This window comes from Alexandromys fortis, unplaced genomic scaffold (genome assembly GCF_014885135.2).
Source record: "Alexandromys fortis isolate MF-2015 unplaced genomic scaffold, M_Fortis_MF-2015_v1.1 scaffold_41, whole genome shotgun sequence".
In the NCBI taxonomy this organism is placed as follows: domain Eukaryota; kingdom Metazoa; phylum Chordata; class Mammalia; order Rodentia; family Cricetidae; genus Alexandromys; species Alexandromys fortis.
The window spans coordinates 374596-395757 of record NW_026067923.1 but is presented as its reverse complement, the minus strand read 5'-3'; the positions used below and the strand labels follow the sequence as shown (position 1 = coordinate 395757).

Sequence of the window (21162 nt, the reverse complement as noted above, 5' to 3'; positions counted from 1 at the left end):
ACTTCCAGTGTGGCTTGGGCCACCATGAAATGAAGAGTGGTTTCTGGCCTCCATTCTGGATGTCCTGGATGGGGTGGGTCTTGGAACCCCATTTCCTTGGCGCCACTGTCGCCTTAGTTCACTGACAAATTGCATCATTTCACTGGTAGCTTTTCCTCCACCAACTGGAACAACTTGGACAAGGGGCTTCTGTTTAGAATAAGCATAACCCAGCAGGTGACTGTGGATGGTGCCTGTTGGATATCAGAGGTTAAGTAAGCTCTAATTGTGTAAGGTATGACCTTTGATGCCTCTGTCACCCCATTCCCCTGAATTAGAAAGGGACAGGAAGTAAGAGCTTTCTTGGGAAAGATTTGGCCTCCCTGTGAGGTTAGCAGGACTAGACCTAAGGATGCAGAGTCAGCAGGAAACTTCTGCACACGGTACTTGCTTTGGAAGGATGGTGTGGAAAAAGCCCGCAGGCTCCAGTTAAATGTGGAGTCTCCCCTGTTCCTGTTTGCTTCATTCTGTCTTGCTTTTGAAGCATATGCTTGTCAGTTAGGGCTGAAACCCAACAAAAAACAGCTGCTAAGTATGGCTCTATGGGAAATAACATTTTGGTCTTTTTCAGGCCAGTAAGTTTAGAGTAAGCACAGTTGTCTGGCAGATGTCAGTGGGCAATCCAGAGGTAGACGAGTTCTAGGAGCTGTATCAACCATCCGAGTTCTTCTGGGGTCTATTTACCCTGCCAAAGGACTAGGGCTCCAAGTAAGAGATTCTGCTTGAGAGTCTTATGCTGTGCCTACAAGTGGTGTTTTAGAGAAGGGGCATCCAACCTGTTGATATCACTTTGAGGTCTACAAGTTTCCTGGGGTATGTTTGTAGGCACACAGAGATTCACATGGCCCCCAGGTCACAGGTTGGACATCCTGAAGGACTTGGGCCCTTTCTCATGAACCCTTCTGGTTCTTCATCATCTTTCTCAAAACCTGGACTGATGAAGAAAAGGATCAATAGCATCATTCGCCTTATAGAAGAAGTGGTTTCCTCAATAGAGATCCAAGAGTACCTGTTCCAACCCTTGACATGTGACTTTGTATTTTAATAAATCTAGCATCATTTAGAGGGTCTGGAAGAGGGACAGTCTAACCCAGAGACTGGGAATATTAATTCCTGGATCTTAAATCTCTTCACCCAGCTGCAGAGTCAGGCCCTGGATATCAATGCTGCCATTGAGACATCAATTGATGTAAGAGTGATTTTATCCCAGTGAGTGTCCAGGAAGCCTTAATGAGTCCTTTCAATCACCTCACATTTACAAGGCATTCGTTTATCCATAAATATCTAACCCTGCTTGCTAAGCCTGAGGTGACATCACTGATTGAAAAGCAATGGTTTTCTTTGCCTGGCTTTTCTAATTTTATGTGATTTTAAAGCTAGAAATCTATAAAAAGACCGGCTGGATTTTCCTGTGGTATATTCCCTGTTTATTAACTGAGTTCATTTGGAAGTATAAAAAAGGAAAGGAATGAAAGATGATGGATGTTTATTGAAGCGTGATTATATATCAGATCCTGGGCTGGTCTAGAAACTTTTGCAATCCTCACAGCTACCCTGGAGGTAGGGAGTTAATTCCTCATTTTAGAAGGAAGAGACCAAGGGTCAGAGAAGCTCTGAATCTTGCCAAAGCCAGAGAGATAGTAGGTATTGAATTATGGGCTGAGAATTCTGATTTGGGACTGGGCCTCAGTTTCCTCACCTGAAGACCATTAAAGGTAGCATTAGCAATAGCAGTTCATGCCTGGTGGTGGAGGAGTATGAAATAAAGCTAGCGTTAAGAGACTGCCAGCTCAGGGCTTGCCTGCACTATAGATCAAGGCCAAGCCTGGACCTTAGACTCAAAAAGTAGGGCCTGGAGCTGAAACTCAGTTGGTGGAGTGCTCGCTAGCATGCGCAAAACTCTGGGTTCCATCTCTCCCTCTTTGCAAACAGGGAATGGCAGAACAGGTCTGTAATGGAAGGTGAAGTCGGGAGGATCAGAATTTTAAGGCCACCTTTGGATACACACTATTTTTGATGTTCGCTTCAAGTAATGAGACCAAAGCCTCAAAACAAACAAGACAACATCCAAATAAAAGTAAAAGCAAAGACTGAAGTTATAGCCCAGTGATCGAGCATTTGCCTAACTAACACAATGTGGCCCTAGATTCAACTCTCAGTGTCGCAAAACAAAATCAAAAAACACCGCCCACTTGATAGAGTTGTGATAATTAAATTTGCCATTTATAGAAGTTGCTGAGAATAGGCCCCTGCACATAAGTGGTCGTGAAATGTTGGCAATTACTTCAATTTCTTATTGTAACAACTAATCAAATTGTCTTTATCAGTGCTTGCTGGAAAGCAACGTTTTCTTACAGGGAACAAGCTGCCTTTTGATATGCAGTTATATTTTATTATGAAATAATGTAAACTACTCTAACTTGGAATTAAATCCTCTTCTGTGCTTCCAAGTAAAGGTTAAGATCTGAATAAAGGCATATGTAGGCAACAGGGATTCCCAGGTCTGTAAATGTCAGTGATTTGCTCTTTTCTCCGCAGAGTGCAGAACCTTCTTCCGCGCTGCCCATCCTGGCTTTGAGACAGCTAAGCAGACAAGAGAGGGAGAATTAAGCCAGCTCTGTCTCTGCGCGAGGTTGTCTCTGTAACGTGATTATTAGGGACAGCATTTCTGCCTAGTGGCCTTGCACACAGCCACGTCCTGACAGCCTGTCACACCGGTGGGCTTCATGGATGTCCTCAGAGCCGGGAATGCTATAGGGACTTCTGTGTGTGGCAGCTTTACGTGTTGGTGCAGGGTGCAGGGTGGCTGGGAGGTGATGGCAATGGGGACTGGAGCAGCTTGTTGAGCTGGAGAACAAATGGTACTGTTGCTAGGTCTTTGGCTCTACATTCTGATCCTTTTAACACTTTTATTTTTTTCTTCAACTTCTTCTACGCAAGTGGTGGCTAATTGGGCATGGAACACCTCCCTTCCTGGGTAGTTACAGCTAGGAGTTATGTATGGGGTGGTAGCAAAGGCTAGGACATGCTTAGGTAAACATTCCAGTGGTTCTCCATGCCAGGCCATTTGTGACTCATCGGAGGAAGGAAACGTGTAAGGACAGCAGCTCTGCGTACACATGGTTCCACCAAGGTCTGCATGGTTCAGCAAATGCAGGGGCAGCTAATGCATCATGAAAGGCCCCTCACAGAAGAGCCATCATGGGCTTCCAGGGATGGGCTTGGTTGCCAGGGAATGGCAAAATGGATGACCGTAACAAATAGGCATTGCTGTATCAGGAGACAGAACCCAATGTATTGTGCTGGGGAAATGGCAGGTAACTGAGGCTCCATGGGGATGGTGGCAAAGGCTGGGCCTAAGAGTAATGGGAACTTGGCTTGATTTTGAACTATATCGTCTGTCATGATAAGAAATATTCATTTCAGAAGAATGAGTGTAGTGAGCAGGTTGAAAACAGGGAAGAACTGAATAAAGGGAAGTCCGAGAAAGAGGTGGTGGGGCTGTTTCATGAGTAGGTGAGTGGAGTGGGTAAGTGGATAACGTAGACATTTGGAGTTAGACCATCAGCATTCAGTGAACAAAATGAGAGGTTGGGGAGATGCCTAGGGTGGAGTCTTGCCACTGTGGGCAGGAGGAGTGGAATCTACGAGAGGGTTGAACGGTGTAACGGCAGGGGCATGTTTCCACTAACACCGGTGTGCAGCAGTGTAAATGGCTCCCAGGGGAAGGGCAAGATGAGATTGAGAAGACACCATGAAGCACAAGGATCGAGCTCATGGGGCGTCCTTGGAAGAAGTTACTTGGGGCAACTGCCATTGCGCAGGTAAAAGCTAGATGCTTGCCCCATTTACGTTGTGCCTTAGGGGCCTAACTAGCAACGGTGTGCATCTGTTCAAACCACCTGCTCTTCCAGCACATGGGAAAAGGTATTTGAAAATGGAGAGAAAGCTTCTGTGGGGTCTTAGCAAGTTCTACTTCTATTGCATTGTTGGTTAAATCCTTCTTCCATCTGAAGACATGGTTTCCAAGACACTGCCATAAATTGCCTCTGTGGACAGAGATCTGGGATGCGAAGTCTGCTTTCTTTTGACTGACCGGATTCTTCTCACTATGGTTGCCTCTTCAAGGTCAATCACTGTTGAGACTCCTTAGTTCCTTTGACCTTTGCGTCTGAGCCCTTTGGATGTGTCTGGGAGCAGACTTCTCTCTCCTGCAGCCATTGGAACTCTCTGTAGGGAGCCTCCTTGGCACTGACTGGCTTGGTCATTTGTCCATCGGGGGATGATTGAGAGGGAGAGAAGGGCCTCTTAAGTCAGCTGCCCAGATGTTCTCAGGAACTAGCTATTAATCCCACCCATACGAAGGAAGCCAGGAACTGGGATACCTGGGTTTAGGAGCAAGTGTATCCGCTCCTGTCTTCCCCCTCACACCCTTGATTGACATCCAGCCCCCTTAAGCAGCCACTTGTCACCACCCTGCGTCTGTCCCCCTCCTTCTCCCCACATCCTTCCTCTTCCCTTCCCCCATCTCATCGTATGACCCAGACTGTCCTCTCCTGCCTATCACCCAGTCTCTCCTAGTGCTGGGACTGCAATTGTGTAATTGTGAGCTATCAAGGCTGGACTGCTCTTTCTTTACTGTTTTTTTAAAGTTGAGATTTCAAGCCCATGGAGAGCTCCTTTCCCAACGTGCTGCAGAAGCATCACCGAACAAACAAACTTCTGGGAAACCCAGCTTAGAAACAAGCACAGCAGCTACCATTTATCCCCCCTTCTTCATTTCTTTCTAATGGTGGTGTAATAAAACCTGCTCTTCTAAGTGGCTTAGGCGGTTAATAAACTAAACATTTCTCCGTGAACTCCCAGAGGGCCTTGACAGTGTCTTATTATGGCTCAGTGCTGCTGTCCCCTAAAAGTTTTCCCCCTCTTGGTCTGGACTTCTGTGGACCAGGTGGGTGTCACTAGAATTTCTGGCATCTTCTCTTATTTGTTTGTTTCCTTTTTGGGTTCTGTAAGAGTAGTTAATGCTTACTCCGGCTTTTCTCAGTGACTGAAAGTTTCCTGTTTCTGATTTTGTTGGATATGTATGTGGAGTACATGTATGTTTGTATGTGTGTGGGCACCTGCACATATGTGCATATGTGTGGAGGCCAGAGGTTGACATTGAGTATCTTACTTATTACTCTTGTTAAAATTCCTTCCCTGGGGCCTATGTAAAGCAAGGTCTACCCCTCCTCCCAAGATCCCAAAGAAGAAGCAAGGCCTGATTCTCTGCAAAGGTCACTGGGAAACCAATGGATTACTGTGCTTCCTATGGAGCCAAGGGGAGGGGTTAACTGCAGGGGTGTGGTCACTCCTCTGCACACAGGCTGCACCTGGAAAGCCTTACCCAGCAGTGATGTAGGCTTTCCTGCCTGTATCTATATACTCTAGCTCCTCCCCCAGGCCATGTGCACCCTGGCAGGGGGTATGGAGCAGGGATTTCAGCCTAGAATCCTGTGCCTTGATCTGAGTCTTTATTCGGGGAGGGCGGGGGAAGAGGTTGTAAGTCTACCTGGGATTATTCTTTGCAGTGTGCACAGTTTAACTCCCCAACACAGCAGTTGCTTGGCTCATAGGGCTGTAGCTCCTGACACTTGCCACCTTCTATGACATAGGGTCTCTCACCTGACCCCAGAGCTCACCAATTCAACAGTGTAGCTAGCCTGCAAGCTTCCTCTGGGGGTTTCTCATCTCGGCCTCCCTAGCGTTAGGATTATAGGTTTGTCACAACACGAGCCTGGCATTTTTCATGGATGCAGATCCCACACTGGTCCTTTCACCTGCAGGGCCAGCCCTTTACCTGTTGATACAGCTCCTTAGCTTTCTAGGTGGAGTCTTTGAAAGATCCTTAAGCATTGGCTTGAGGGGAGAGGTCTGGATTAGTGTAGACAAATTTTCAAAAAGGCTAACTTATCTGCCACCTTCCTCGGGAATATCGGAGTGGTGTCTCTGAGGCAACCCTCTTCCACTTCGGTAATACTGTGGGTTTACACACAGGATAAAAGTGGTTACTAGGGCTAGGGATGTGGTCCAGTTCACAAAATACTTTGTCCAGAAAAAAATTGGCTATCTCTGGTGCCCATTAGCATACTTAAGCACACGCTGGCCTCAGGTTTCTGAGTGCCACAACTGCCCATGGATCTTCTCAGCTCTTCTCACCCCGCCCCTATCCTGGACTTCTTTCTCTAGTTTATGGGCCTCCCTTCACCCAGCTTCTCATTCCTATAGAACCCTGCCATTTTGGCCATGCACCTTCTTAGTTTTCTTTTGACTTTTTCTCTTGATGCTCCCTCTGTTGTCCCCCTCCCCCCCGCCATGTCCAAGTTCACTCTGCTGGCCATAGCTAGTCTACTACTTTCTCTCCCTGCTCTGGACTCCCAGATGCCTCTCTGTAGCCAGTCTTTTTCCATCCTGCCATCCAGCTCCCAAACAACCACACAGAGACTTATTATTAATTATGAAGGCTTAGCCGATAGCTCAGGCTTGTTTCTGACTGGCTCTTATAAGTTAAATTAACCCATTTCTATTCATCTACATGCTACCTGGTTGCTCACTTACCTCATCTGTGTACTGTCCATCCTGCTTTCCCTCTTCCTGCGGGTCTCCTGGTGTCTTCCCCATCCTCTTCCCAGCATCCTCTCTGCCTGGAAATTCTGTCTAGCTGTTGGCTATTCACCTTTTATTAGACAAATCAGAGTGGCACGTTTTCACTTTGTATGAAAGGATTATTCCACAACAGCATGGCAAGGACTCTGTGAAGTCATTTCCCCAGCCACCCCTTTTATTTGAATGGAAAGTAATTTCCTTTTCTCTGATTTAAATTCATCATAAAAGTGTGACGTAATAATAAAGTGAATCGGCTAATTTCAAAGCTGTGGTCTAATTAAACATTTTTTTTAAATTCATACTATTCAGTAGTTGCATCTAAAAACTGCCCTCCCCTCAAATTCAAGCGATTTAATTGCTTATTTTGAGTCTTTGCTTTTGATGATGACAGGGCCTTGCATGGTGTTTTAAACTTTGTTTTGTTGGTTTTTCTTCAGGACCCTGCAGGGATCTTTGAGTTGGTGGAACTGGTCGGAAATGGAACGTATGGTCAAGTGTATAAGGTAAGAACGTTAAGCTTGATCATGGCTTGTGTGTGTCGCTGGTTCCTGAGTGCCAAATAGCAGAGGCGTCCATACTTGTTCCTAAATGCCTCATCACAATAGACATCAAGTGACTTCAGACATCAGTGAGTTCACTCTCCACCCTTTTGGATGTAGCTGGGTTGAACTGACTGCGGGGGCAGGGGGCGGTTGTGTCTGGGGCTTGAGTGTCTCCTGCAGTGTACATCACAGTATTTGTAATGGGAAGCAAGCCTCGGATGTCGCTTATCTGGGGCTCATGAAGTGGTGAGATTCCTTCACTTTCAGCGTCGCCAAGCTGCTTTCCAAAGGAGCAGAGGACAACATTCCCTTTCAAAACTCAAGCTATTAGGCTTCTGCAGCCACAGAAGTGAATGTGTTACTCGCCCAGGGCACAGGTCAAATGGGCTCCTCACAGGGTTAGAAGAAAGCTCGCTCGATGAAACAGGTCTACGATGAACCCACAAGTTAGGAAGCAGTCAAATGGTTAGCTTGAGTTGGAATTGAACTGCTTGCTCTTTTTAAAATTTTGCCACAAATTCATCTAAAATGTGTAAAAGACGTCCTTTCTCCTAATAAATTATCTACTTTTTTTTTTAAAGTTATAGGTTGATTCCTCTTTTGATGATTGAAAAGAAACCTAGATAAACTATTTGGAAATAGAGTTTGGGGACATTTGGTAAACAAACAGTGTGTCCTCTGGAGCATTTCCAGGGAGTGGCCATTATTATTTCTATGAGGTGGTGATCTGGGATGGAATTTCACATACAAATTATATCTCGCTGTCCTGCTTTTAAAAATTCCTTCTTTTCCCTAAGCCTCTTTCAAGTGATCCAAAGTGTTGTTGAGGTTATCCAGACTGTGATATTCTCAGTCCTGTGGCGTTGTAGAAGTTATCCAGGCTGTAGTATTCTCAGCCCTGTAGGATGTCAAAAGAGCAGCTATGCTTAAGGGATCGTGGGAATCTAGTTTTCAAAGCACGGCTGTGAGTGGCTACGCACGGATGCTTTTATTGACCAGGAAGCCCTTTTTTGATGCCTGCAAGGGTGAGAGACAATACCCCCCTTGTGAGATACAACCGTTTCCTACAGTACTAAACCTTTCCAAAAAGACAGAACGGAGACTCGATGAGCTGTTGACTTGATGTTGATCCTGCCTGACACAGAAAGAGATGGCTCTCAGAAAGTGCTTTTAAATACTTGCAATGAAGATAATTAGGTTGGATGATTGTGTTATTGCAGCTTGAGAAATTGGATTGAACTCACGGTGTAATGTGGCTAATGAAGTCAACTCTATTCTAGACAGAAAATGACTGCTGATTTCTTGTCTATGTGGTGGAGCCACAGTCGTATGCTGTTCGTTTCAGGATGGCATGGGAGGATGCTTCCCACTATAGAGTGGATATGTAGGACACACTTAGAAGCTTCATCTACTAATCCGGCAGGTAGAACTGTGCAACCCTGCAAGAGGATAGAGCAAAGGTATGCGGTACTGTCATCCTGACATGGTCCAGGGTTTCCTAGAAGGTAAACCTCTGGGAATATCTGTAAGGGAGCTACACGATTCGGTGACCTGAGGTGGGAAGCCAGCCCTAAATTTGGTAGCGCTGACCTGTTTGTTGGGGTTTCAGACCGAATTAAAAGGAAGAAGTGAGCTGAGCACCAGCATCCAGCTCTACTTCTGACTGGGGTGCAGTCTGAGCAGTGGCCTCACATTCCTGTGGTGCTCCTTCTCCGCCTGGTACGCTGTGGTGGCCAAGCCGCGAGCCGAAAGAAATCCTTCCTTCTTTAAGCTGCTTTCCCCCACGTATTTTATCACAATAGTAATAAAATAATGAATGTAGCGTTCAATTATAAGTGAAGCCTTTTAGAAAATCCAGAATGGTGTCAAATTTCATGGCATTGCAGGAGAAACAAGAACCTAAGTCTGATTAAGAACTCAGCAAGTATTCAAGAGTCTCGCATCTTTCTAAAAGTGGGCTTCCCCAGCAAGTAGGTAGTTGACATTGTGATCCTAAAGGCTCCGTTTCCATTAGAAGAGGAGATTGCTGTCAGGTCCCGGTGAGGACAGGTGACCTGGAGACAGGAGATAGGGTCTCTTTCTCAGTAGCAGTTGCTGGTTTGTGGCTGCCACAGGTTTTCCTACTTGAGTCCAGTGAGAATGTAGCTCCAGAAGCTGCGCGGAGTTGAGCTTCCTTACCTAAGGAATCGGAACTTCCTGCTTAGTCCTGGGTTTGTTTTCTAGGCCACTGGCTTAGGCTGGGTGGTGTTCCTCACGGCCAGAGATGGTCCTGTTTCCTCGGGACCAATGTGGTCCTGATGTTGCCTAGCTGTTACAGGATCAAAGCGCAGCAACAGCATCTGAATTTGAAAGATGAGAACCCTAAGCTAATTAAATTGGGAACGGGTTTGCCCACCAGAATTTATAATTTTTGTAGAATAGGCACATTGATAACATACTGTAGGCTTGCACAGAAATTCTACAGCCTTGGGAAGGAATCCTTCCATGTGAAATTTTATTTCCACACAATTTTATTGTATGACAAATGTTTTCTTTACATTAAATATTAAACCTATTAATTGCTGTAATTAAGTTAATTCTGCAAATTTGCCCGTTGGTGATACTGAGCTTCACTAAGTAGTGTATAATTTTATGAGTAACTGAATAACCTTTATTCTATGGAATATTTATCATAGGATGCTTTAATAAGCTCTCTTATGAGAGTCACAGCCCAATTTTGTTTTCGAGTAGCTCCTAAGAAACATATATCATGTGATAAATAAAAAGTACATATTTTAAAGTATTTAAAAGTACTTTTTGGGTCACACCTGCATCAGAGACAGATACATCTAGCTTACAAATAGAAATACTTATACGGAAGCCATTAAATAATGTGTAACTTTCCAAAGCTCCCTCCAGCCTCACTCCCAAGTCTAGCTTATGGCTACATGTTGTTGGAAGAATTATCTTTAACAGTAATCAAGTGGTAATTTGAGTTAGTTTTATTCTTAATTTTATTTACTAGATGACATAGGCAAATAATTTGAAAAATACTTTTTACTTTTTCTTTATTTTTTTTCTGAGATAAGGTTTCTCTGTATAGACCTGGCTGTTCTGGAACTCATTCTGAAGGCCAGGTTGCCTCAAATGCAAAGATTCACCTGCCTCTGTTCCCAGAGTGCCAGGATTAAAGGTGTCCACCACCATGCCTGGCTCATTAGGATTTTTTAAAGAGAACAGTATTTTCCTGTGTCCATAGCCTTCTGTATAAAACAAACCAAAGGAGAATGGAGGGATTGCTCAGTGATTAAGAGTATTGACTCCCCTTTTAGAGGACACAGATTTGATTCTCAACATCTGCATGGTTGCCCACAACTATCTGTAACTCCAGCTTTGGGGGTTTCCACGCCCTCTTCTGGCCTTCTGGGGCACCAGGCATACACATGTTGCACAACCATGTATGTAAAAAACACTAACACACATAAAAAATAATAAAAATTAAAATAGCTAAAGAGGAATACAATGGGTGATAAAAAAAGAATATGCTTAAAGTACATTATATACCTGCATGAAAGTTTATAAAACTCTGTATGACAAAATAAAGCATCTAAGCAAATAAAAATCAGAGGTGTGGATAGTAGGTCTTCTTGATGTATTATGTGGTACTGGGGGCCAGGAGTCTATCACTCTGCATCTTGTCAAAGTCCATGGATAAAGCGTGGATTGTTAAGGTTAATAAGGACTGATTTACATTTGATAAATGAAAGGCAAAAGGAACAAATAACGTTCAGCATTCCATATAACACAGAAAATAAACAAACCTAAAAGCAATCAGTACAGTCACAAGCCATTTGCCAAAAGTTATGGCATTCCCCGCCCCTATTGGGAGTCCAGTGGCCTCTGGCCACACTATGGTGACACAGATTGCACTAGACACTTTTTTCTTGGCCTTGTGAAAGAGCACGAGCAGAAGCAGCTTTGAGAAGAAAGAGTTGATTGGCTTGTTCTCCATCGCAGCAGGGATGAATGGACACCCAGATGTATAGATGGAATAATCAAGAAGAAGGTCCCGACTCTCAATCCTCAAAGCCCACCCCAGTCTTCAGACAAGGCTCCACCTTCTAAAGTCTCCATACCTGGGCCAAACACCAGCTACTGGTGAACACGTATATGAGTCTGTGGAGGACACCGCAATATAGAGAGATTTTTTTTTAATAAGTCAAAATAATTAGGTAACACTTACTAGAAAAATTAGCCTCATGTTTAAAATGAATATTGGTCTACCTTATTTCTTCATTTCCGTCTGGAGGTGTAGACTGTTCCTGCAGAGGTAGAGGAGACACATTGTGCTCCAGGGTGACAAATTCAAATGGGAATATAATGGTTCCTCAATTTGTCTCATCTCGGTCCTCTTTGAGGTTGTGGAGCACAAACATGTTGGTTTTAGAGCTTGGGGACATTGCCATGGTACTGATAATTGTCCACTTGACAGAACTGTGATTTGCCTAGGAGGAGGACCTGTGGGCCTGCCTGTCAGGAGACTGTCTTGATTTTGTTGAGGTGAAAAGAAGCAAACACCACAGGTGGCTCCACCCCCTGGCTGGCATCCTGGGCTGTAGAGAGAAATGGAACTGAGCGACAGTTTGCGTTGATCCACTGTTGCTTACTGATAGTGCATACCATGTGACCATGTGACCAGATCCTCAGGTGGCTTGATTTTCTCACCAGGATGGACTCTAACTTGAGCTGTCAGCGGGAACAAACCCTTCCTCCCTTGTTGCTTTTGTCGGCACAGGAAAGGAAGGAGAAGCTAAAACAGAAAGGCGCGTGTGTTTTCAGAGGGCTGTAAGAATCCTCATGGGTCATTCACAAACGGTCCTCCGCTAGAGGGCTGTACTCTGGTCGCCTCTGGTCGCCTGGATCTCATCCCGTTCCATTCAGTTCATTTTTTCTGCTACTGTGGCTGATGTGTGCCATCTTATTGAAGCTCTCCCTTCCTGGGATGTTTTCTCTCTCAACTGCATTTCATATTCTTACAGCTATTTAAAATTTAAAATGAAATCTTCTTTCAAATGAATGCCCATCCTTCAGAGCCCCAAAGTCCCTCTTTCCTTGCTCTAAACGTCTATCTCTTTCCCTTCCACCGGGCACCATAGTCTCAGTGGCTCAGTTAATCCACGTAGATCAAAGCTCTTCATTTTCTTACTTTTTGTTCTTCAATTATTTTTTAACTTTTATGCGGATGAGTGTTTCCCCTGCACTTTTGCATGTGTATCATGTGTGTACTTGGTGTCCACAGAGGCCAGAAGGGGGCATCAGATCCCATGGTACTAGAGCCAAAACTGATAATGAGACATGATACAGGTGGTTGGAACTGAACCCAGGTCCTCTGCAAGAGCAGCAAATGTTCTTAACCACTGATCCATCTCTCCATTTATTAAATTCCTATATGCATGCCAGTGATTTTACATTTCCTAAGCTTTGGCATGTATTATTGAATTTCTATCATAGTTTCTCAGGAACCCTTTCTCACCCTGGGGCTGGCCTTTGGAGTTGTGGTACTCTCTGCTTCAAACTCTGCTGTTTCTTCTCTCACAGCCCCTCCTTCCCAGGCCACCACTCAGATGTTCCTGCTCAAGAAAGCACTTACCCCATCTCCAACTTCTGCTTAGCTCTTCTGTAGATTTTCTCAGCTACAACAATTTTCTGTATCAACTTACTGACCACTCTCTCAATTGTGTTCTATTTTTACTTACATACACGCTGAACCATTCAAATACATAAGTAAGGAAAACAAGTCATGAGACTTTCAGTCATCACAGACAGATCCCTGTCTGTGGATCGTGGTGGGTGTGAGGCGCACACACACTGAGCTCCGTATCCCTAGATAATTCTCTTTAGATACCTTTCAATTTTCAACATTGTCCATAAAATAAGTGTCTGTATATTTCAAGGAACTAATAAACCAAATGTTGTATTTGCATCTTATTGTGGGGTATGATCACGAGCTTTATGTTAGACGATCCGTTTGTGTAGTAGAAATTTACAGAATGGGATTGAATAATTTTGTGGGGTTCAGACTGTTGGCAGAATTAAAAACGTGGTTTTATAGAGCTCACCTTCTGAGATTGGTTGGAGTCTAACCATGGTATGATCCAGGTATGAGATTGGTTTGAGTCTAACCACGGTATGATCCAGGTATCTATTTTAACTCATTCTGATGTGTAAGGCCTCGGGACTTTATCTTAAGACACTGCAAAGAGAATCAAGATAGTGGGATGCTTAGCTCTAAGTGGAGCACACGGGGGCACTTATGCCAAAGGTGCTGGGATCTTTATGTTGGAGGGGGGAGCAGACCACCAAGGCCAGATTTTTCATGCTTTTCCATATAGTCATTCTACCAACAGTCTGAACCCACCCTGCAGGATCCAGAAGACATTGTTTCCTGTAGCACCACCAGATTTTTTCCCAATTTATTTAACTCTGGAATCCTTTTCTCTCCCTGCAAGTAACTCAGCCCTGTACCTCTTAAGCCATCTAATAGGACACAGCCGTGAAAATGGCTGTAAGGAGGGCTGGTTCTCTTTGCAACAGCTTTCTGGGCTCCCACGTCATTGCATCTAGAGGCCCTTTCTGTAAAACACGCCTGCAGGGCTTTCGCTCCTCTTTCCTGTAAACCCAGCTGTTGGGCCAAGTGGGATGCTGGTCTTCACAAACAGTTTCTGCACTGTTTAGCATAGGATAACTCACCTATTCCAGGAAACTAGTGATAGTTTTAAGGGTACTGGATGATGGCATTCAAACAGCCAGCATACTCAAACACTTTTTCCAGGAGTAGAGAATTGTGCAATCTTTTTAGTGTCAAAAACACTGATTGGCACAGTGTCTTTAAGATGCTGTGGTGTGCACTAAACTTTGTTCAGAGCCATAGATGCATTTTGCTACAGTATAGCTTTTAAGACTGTTATATGGTTTTAGAGTATTTTCTTTGCTGGTGGGCAAATTTGGGGCTAACAATTTCATTTCTCCTTTTCAGTAAGTGGAGGGCCATTTGCCTTTAAAATGGGCTGGCCCGATGAGTTCTCCCTTCTTGTAGACACCCCTGTTATTTGCATCTAATTTGGCTCAAGGCCACTGACTATACCTTTGGTCTGTTGGATACAGTGAGTCGCACCTCACCACCTGGGCATCTCTGTCTCTTGGTTACACCCTCTTCTCAAGCTGTGGGACCTCCAAAGTTGCTGCCACACTTACGGTAGTGAACTTAGCAGGGCTGTTGACTGCAGTTAGTGGAACTCACCTCATGTGCACAGAAGCCTCCCAGACAACATGAAGAACCTCAGATATCCTGGCTCTTCTCTAGAGATCTGGATTTACTTAGGCTCTTGTAGAGCTGAGTGAGATACAGCCTGAATAGACAGCCACTGAGTCAAGGCCTTGGCCTCTCAGGCCACAGAAGAAAAAAGGAGGAAAAAAAATCAATCTCATCATAGAAGCTGTAGTGTGACGCAGCAAGTCACACAGTAAACCCTTTTATCCAAATATCTTTTCTTGCAAGTGTTCATTGCAAAGAGTCGATCTGGTTCACGGCCTCCGGTTTCTGCTACACAGTTGATGCTGGCTCCTCACTGGAACTCCTCTTGGTTATTCTGTTGCTTTCCTGTGTCGTGGAGATCCTGCAGCTTTGGGTCAGCAGGACCAGCCCCTTCACATGCTCTATCAGATCACAGATGGGGTGAATATTGGGGTGGGCCAATTCATAACCCTCGTTCTTGGCCTGGGTAGTTCCAGGGTTGATCAGCCAGCCAGCTCTTCCCTGTCCTCACCAATAGAGTGAACTCTCCTGCATTGCCTTGGCAAGTTCACCCCTTGTAGAGATGGGCAAGGGGCAGGGACAGGGTCAGGGTCAGTTCTCCCGCTTCCATGTCCTCAGGGTTGGATCACCCACACCTACACCTTCAGGGCCAGTTCTACTGTTGCCCAGGAGTGGGCTAGAGCTACTCTCCCTAGAGCTGCAGCTGGTCAGGGGCAGGACCAGTCCTCCAGCTCTTCTGACCTCACAGCCAGCTCTCCACCTACCTCAGTTATTGATGGGCAGGATTGGAGGGCCATTTCTCCCTGACTCATGCTACCACACGGCAGACGGGTAATAGGGACATTTCTCCCATGCTCACAACTTTGGGGCTGACTCAGCCACACTTCCTCCCATGGGCTTAGCTCAAGTTTGCTTCCCATGGGAGGTGCAGGGCCTGCTCTACTGAGTGTTGCAGCTGGTGATGGGCAGGGCCAATTCTTCCACCCTTCTGATTTCAGGAACACCAGCTCTTCCACCTGCCTCAAGCATTGATGGAGGGGACCCCTTTTATTTCTAACCTAGGGTTCTAACTGCACTTAAACACTTTACAGCTTAAGCTATAACCTTACTCACCTTCATAATAAGCATCACAGCGTTTATGCATATGGCATAATCTTGCTGTCCAATCTTCAGAAAGCAAAACAAGTCAGTTACTTCATATGTATTACAATGTATTAATATTCATATGTATTATTGTATCTCTGCAAGAGCAATGATAATTCTGTGAGCATTTCATATGGGAGGTGATGGCTGAGTCTTAAAAGGTATACAGATAATATAGAAAGGTATAAAGTAGATAGTCTCCGGGATGATTGCACGCTTCAGGGTCAATGGCAAAATTGAAGCAGGACTAAATGTAGACCGATGGTTCCTCTGCCTCTCTGCCATGACTGTGTGTCCTGAGGCAACTTAACTTTTCCGTGACTTAGCTTTAAGGACAAATGGTCTCTGGTGGGAGTTTTCAGTTCCACGAAGGTGTGAAAAAAGATCTGGATAGCCATGTGATTTGTCATGTTTCAATAAATGTCAGTAATCAATAAATATCATGAAGATGATCCATATTTCATTAGAAAATAGGCTTTGAGTTAGATTTTACCCAAGTATGGTCCCCTCTGAGCTGAGCGGGAGTGCATGTTAGTTTGAGTTTGAGTTAGTTTATGAGGATTTAACCCATTGTAAGTCAAGGAACATCTGTGTAATGAATGGATTGTGCTGGAAGTCTCCAGGGTTCCTTCTGACTACAGAACCATTACAAGATGATGTGTTCCAAACGTCTAACATAGCACAAAGAGCTCTTTCTGTCCTGGTGGCATTTCTCAGCGAGTTCTGTTGAAGGTGCACACAGGGAGCCTTTTGTGCCACTCGCTCACCAGGTTCCAGTGGTTCTCAGGACCTCCAGGAATGAAACTTTCGATCCTTTTCATTGTGGCACCAAAGACCAGAAAGTCAGGGCTCTACCAACGGGCCACACGCCAAGTCCATAATAATCTGCATTTTTGATATGAAATGAAAAGACAAAAGTTTTCTATCAGGGCCAGACACAGACTGACACTTCTGTGCCCACTTAGCCTGTGTTGGTTCAAAATGCTTCCATGCCATCTTCTAACAATTCATGGATTGGAAGATAAGTTTGCACACAATGCCCTCATGATACTGGCTTTGGATCCCAGCATGTCTTGGTGATTATATCGTATTGTCAAGTAATTAAACACCAATAGTTACTACCGTACAATGACCTTTATGTTTGAGTTGTTATTTGTAACTTGCAAAATGAAACTCCATCAGGATTATAGGTGCAGAATTCGAAGCTGTTCAGTTTTGAATGATTTGTGTATAGAAAACATTTCAGGCCCTTACAAAGAATAACCAATTTCCTGAGCACTGAAATTGAATTTGTTATCTCTATAGTAAGTTTAACCTCGAGTGTATTTTCATAAAAACCCACTTGGATATTTTTGGATGTGTGTGATAAGCAAATGCAGTTCATACTTTCCTTGCTGAGGGTCTGGGATGAGGAGAGCAGACTAGCAGGGGGAGGGGGAGGGGAAGAGGAGGGGGAGGGAGTGACTTCTTCTGGTGAGCTCTGTGGCCCTGAGCATAGTTTCAGCACCGTGTCCTGTTGCTCTCTTTACACGGAGATGCCCAGAGATTCTGGTTCCACTTAGTTCCCATTTGCCACAAAGGAATGAAAACGTGGTAGTTGGCTCCTCTCGAACCCTAAATAGATACAAGCAAACTAACATGACAGTAATTACAACACTAAGCATGCTGTCTGTGTATACTACAGGGAAGGGCTAGGAACTAAATTGGGTGAAGAGTTGAGTCTCCCTTAGGGAGAATAGGCTCTGTTTTAGGAATTCTGCCTGTGGTTGTATACTATGGCCCCCAGACTGGGACATAAGGTCTTTGGCAGGCCATTGACACATTGGCTGGGTTTCCTTAAAGCCTTTCTTGGGAGATTCCATTTGATCTGCGCATCATTTCAGGGAAGCGGCGTATGACACTCACTTCATTGTCGTCCTTCCAGCTGCACCTCTTTCCTTTTGTTCAAAGACATGCATAGCGCAGATGGAGCCATTTTAGTCCTTTTTAAGGACAGCTTCAAAGGCAGTAACATCATGCAGTTCTTTCGCTGGACAATCACAGCCATCCTCTGGCTCCAAAAGTTTCTCCTACTTCCAAATTTGAATCCCTATCATGATTCTTCCAGTCGCTGTCTCTCCTTAGTCTCCCTCTCCATCTCTCTCGCCATATCCCTGCCCCTCTCTCCTTCCATGTTCCTTGTTCTACTCACTCCCTCTGTTAGGGTTTTGCTGTACAGCCAAGGCCACAGCAATTCTAATATAGCCTCTGCTTCCTGGTGCTAGGCTTAAAGGTGTGTGCCACCATGCCCAGTCATGGGCATTCATTCTCTCTCTCTCTCTCTCTCTCTCTCTCTCTCTCTCTCTCTCTCTCTCTCTTCTCTTTCATAAAACTTTATTTTTAGAATGTATGTGTCTGTTTGCAGGTAGGACTATGCATATGAGTCTAGGTACATGAGGTATTGGGTTTCCCTGAAGATTATAAGCAGTTGTGAGCTGCCCAACATGGATGCTGGGATCTAAATTTGGTCCTCTGCAAAAGCAGTATGTAGTCTTAACTGCAGAACCATCACTCTATGCACTCTCTTGTACACACACACACACACACACACATGCACACACACGCACACAGACACACACACACGTGTAAGCCAGAGGTTGTCACCATGTGTGTTCTTCCAACACTCCCCACATTTTTTTTTGAGACAGGACTCTCTGGCTGGCCACCAATCCCCAGGGATCTTCCTCCCCAGCACTGGGATCGCAGCCATGTGCTACCACTTTTAAAAACTGGGTGCTTGGGATAAATACTTTCTTTCAAAACTAGGTTCACAGGCATGATCCTAAAACCGTCCATGTGGCTAAATGCAAAGATGAAGTTCTCAGCTCATATGAACTTTAGGATGCTGCTGCACACGTCTGGGAGAGGAGCATAGGGTTTCTGGGCTTCTCTTCTACCGAGTCTTTAGGGTTATAGAGTCAATCATTGGTCTCGAGGAGCACAGCAGCTTCCATAAAAGCATCTTATTTTACTTGATCTTGGCAATGTCTCCATAAATTAGAGGAGATAAAATTATGCCCATCTTAACAGCGACAGAATTGTGGTCTGAGAACTCGCTCTGGCCTTTGTGGAAGTCCTCCAGGGTCTGACCATGTAGGTTGTCTAGATCCTCTACCTATGCTGAGAAAATTTCCCACAAGAAATTCAGATACAACTTGTCTTAATTGTCTGCCCATTCCCATGCATTGCATTTTCAGAGTCTCTATTCAGTAGATCCTGGATATGTCTGAGTTCAAGATAAGAGCCCTCTCGTCATGGCGCTGCATACCTGTCACCTCAACACTCAGGGACTGAGGCAGGAGGATCACAAGTTGAAGTCTAGCCTGGAAAACGTTGTGAGACTATCTAAAATGAAATTTAAACTGAAAATAGATGTAGAGCAGAGATGTCATAATTCATTTCAATGTATAATTCTTCTAATCTTTATATCCAAAGTATTCAAGTGTGATGGACAGTTAGGTAACTGATCACAGATTTCTTAGTACTTGGACACAGTGTGTTTTTATATAATAAATAATAAAAGCAATACAGCTGCCTGTTCCCAGTGATGGAACCAGCGTTGCCTGTCTCCAGTGATGGAACCAGCGTTGCCTGTGTCCAGTGATGGAACCAGCATTGCTTGTCTCCAGTGATGGAACCAGCATTGCCTGTCTCCAGTGATGATGGAACCAGCATTGCCTGTCTCCAGTGATGGAACCAGCATTGCCTGTCTCCAGTGATGATGGAACCAGCATTGCCTGTCTCCAGTGATGGAACCAGCGTACTTGGGCTGTTCCACATCAGCACAGGAGAATGTACCTGCTGACTACCTGACGTGCTCGGTGCTTCTTTCTCATGATTCTCTACATGTTTGTTGAACGGAAGTGATTTTTTTCTCCCGGCAGCACCTGTGTGCTTTTGCAAGTGGATGAGTGATGAATCATACTTCTCTGGAGTAGGCGCCAATGTTTGCAAAGTGACTGAGCTGTTATTTCCCTGTAATCCGAGCAGAGAGAGGACCACTCACTGTAACCCCAGTGGTGCTGCAGGGAGCTGCTCTGTGATGCTGCACTTCCTCTTCAGTGAGGACACAGGCTCCGCATTCGGGGTCAGGGGTAACAAAGAGCATTGGGATAGGCTGAAGGGAAGGAATTTTGAACATTCTGCTTGGAGGGCAATTGCTACAATATTAGGAAAAAACTATTTATTAGATATTTATCACAAAAGCCAGGTAGAGATGTCCATGCACAGACTCTTATATTGGCTTCTGCTAAGGGCCATGGGATTCCTTTTTGATTTGGGTGTGTGGAACCCAGGGACACCAGTGATGCTCTAAAGGCCATTATCAGACATTTTGATGAAAGCTTCTGGGGACATTCATCTACCTCTTTCTCTTCTATGTGTCACAGTAGTGAAAGTTAATGAAAGCAGGACAGCCTGTCCTCTTTGGAAGGAGTCAGAGTTGCTTGCATTTACTCTTAAAAGAAGGTTTCCGTGAAGCAGGTTCTGACTTTCCATGGCTACCCGCTTCTGGCAATTTCAGCGGGAGGAAAGGAATTCTCTGACCTAATTTTTAAGCACATTTTGTTCCACCGTTTTGTACCCACTTAGGTGCTTTGCGAGATTCTTCAGAACTTCCACAACCACTCATTCCCTGAAGGATACTGCCACAAGCTCCCCAACTCCCTTCTATGAGTGCTTCTTGGGGGAGCAGATGCTGGGTGCCAGATCCTCTGAGTATACTCAACATTCGTGGGATAGGGAGGTGAGAACAGAGGATCCTTAAGGAGCCTGGTTGCCCTTCTTCTTGGGGCCTCCAGTTTATCTGTCATTCAAGAAAAGGCTTGCATAAATAAGACTAATATCTCCACTCAACCATCTGAGTAAATACGCCAGGAATTAAGATGTGGCCAAAAAGCCAGTGTTGATAGAGAGTAAGGAGAACACATACATATGCATGCACACATGCATGCAAGCATGCACAGCCTGCTGTCGGAAATGCAAGATAACCACCTCCCAAACAAAGAGCTCTTTGTTTGAATATTTTTTCCTGGTCAGGAAGCATTTATTTATAAATGGCTTGTTCAGTTGATGAGTAATACCTTGGTCAACTGTACCTCTGAAGTTTGTCCTAAAACCGACACAGCTCAGTACAACTTCCAAAGGCCTTTACTTTTGAGCTTCTGGTCAGTAGATTGGTGGGCACTGATGGCATTTCTCTCTGCATCTGATCACTGTTCACCTCATTCTCCTTCCGCTGTCTGTCTTGCCATCAAAGCTGATGGACGCCACTCCATGTCTCTGTCTCCACGAAGGATCTTTGAATTTCTGAACATCAAATTCAGACATTTGCTTGGACTGTCATACCCATTGCTGACAAAGAAGACAAATGCTTTAGGATTTTGCTTCTCAGAAAGGGCAAGGGTGAGACAGAAACAGCATTGGCGCCTGGCTCTCATATTGTGCCCACCAAAGTCT

General features: G+C 44.8%; 1 protein-coding gene across 2 annotated transcripts in view; it reads left to right on the top strand.

The window, feature by feature from the left end:
• The window catches only part of Tnik (TRAF2 and NCK interacting kinase), a 406558-nt gene that overhangs the window by 87171 nt on the left and 298225 nt on the right, over positions 1-21162 (top strand). For both annotated transcript variants that reach the window (XM_050142093.1, XM_050142094.1), the window contains exon 2: positions 7125-7190. In XM_050142093.1, coding sequence (XP_049998050.1) covers positions 7125-7190 — 66 coding nt within the window. The remainder of the gene's footprint in view (positions 1-7124; positions 7191-21162) is intronic.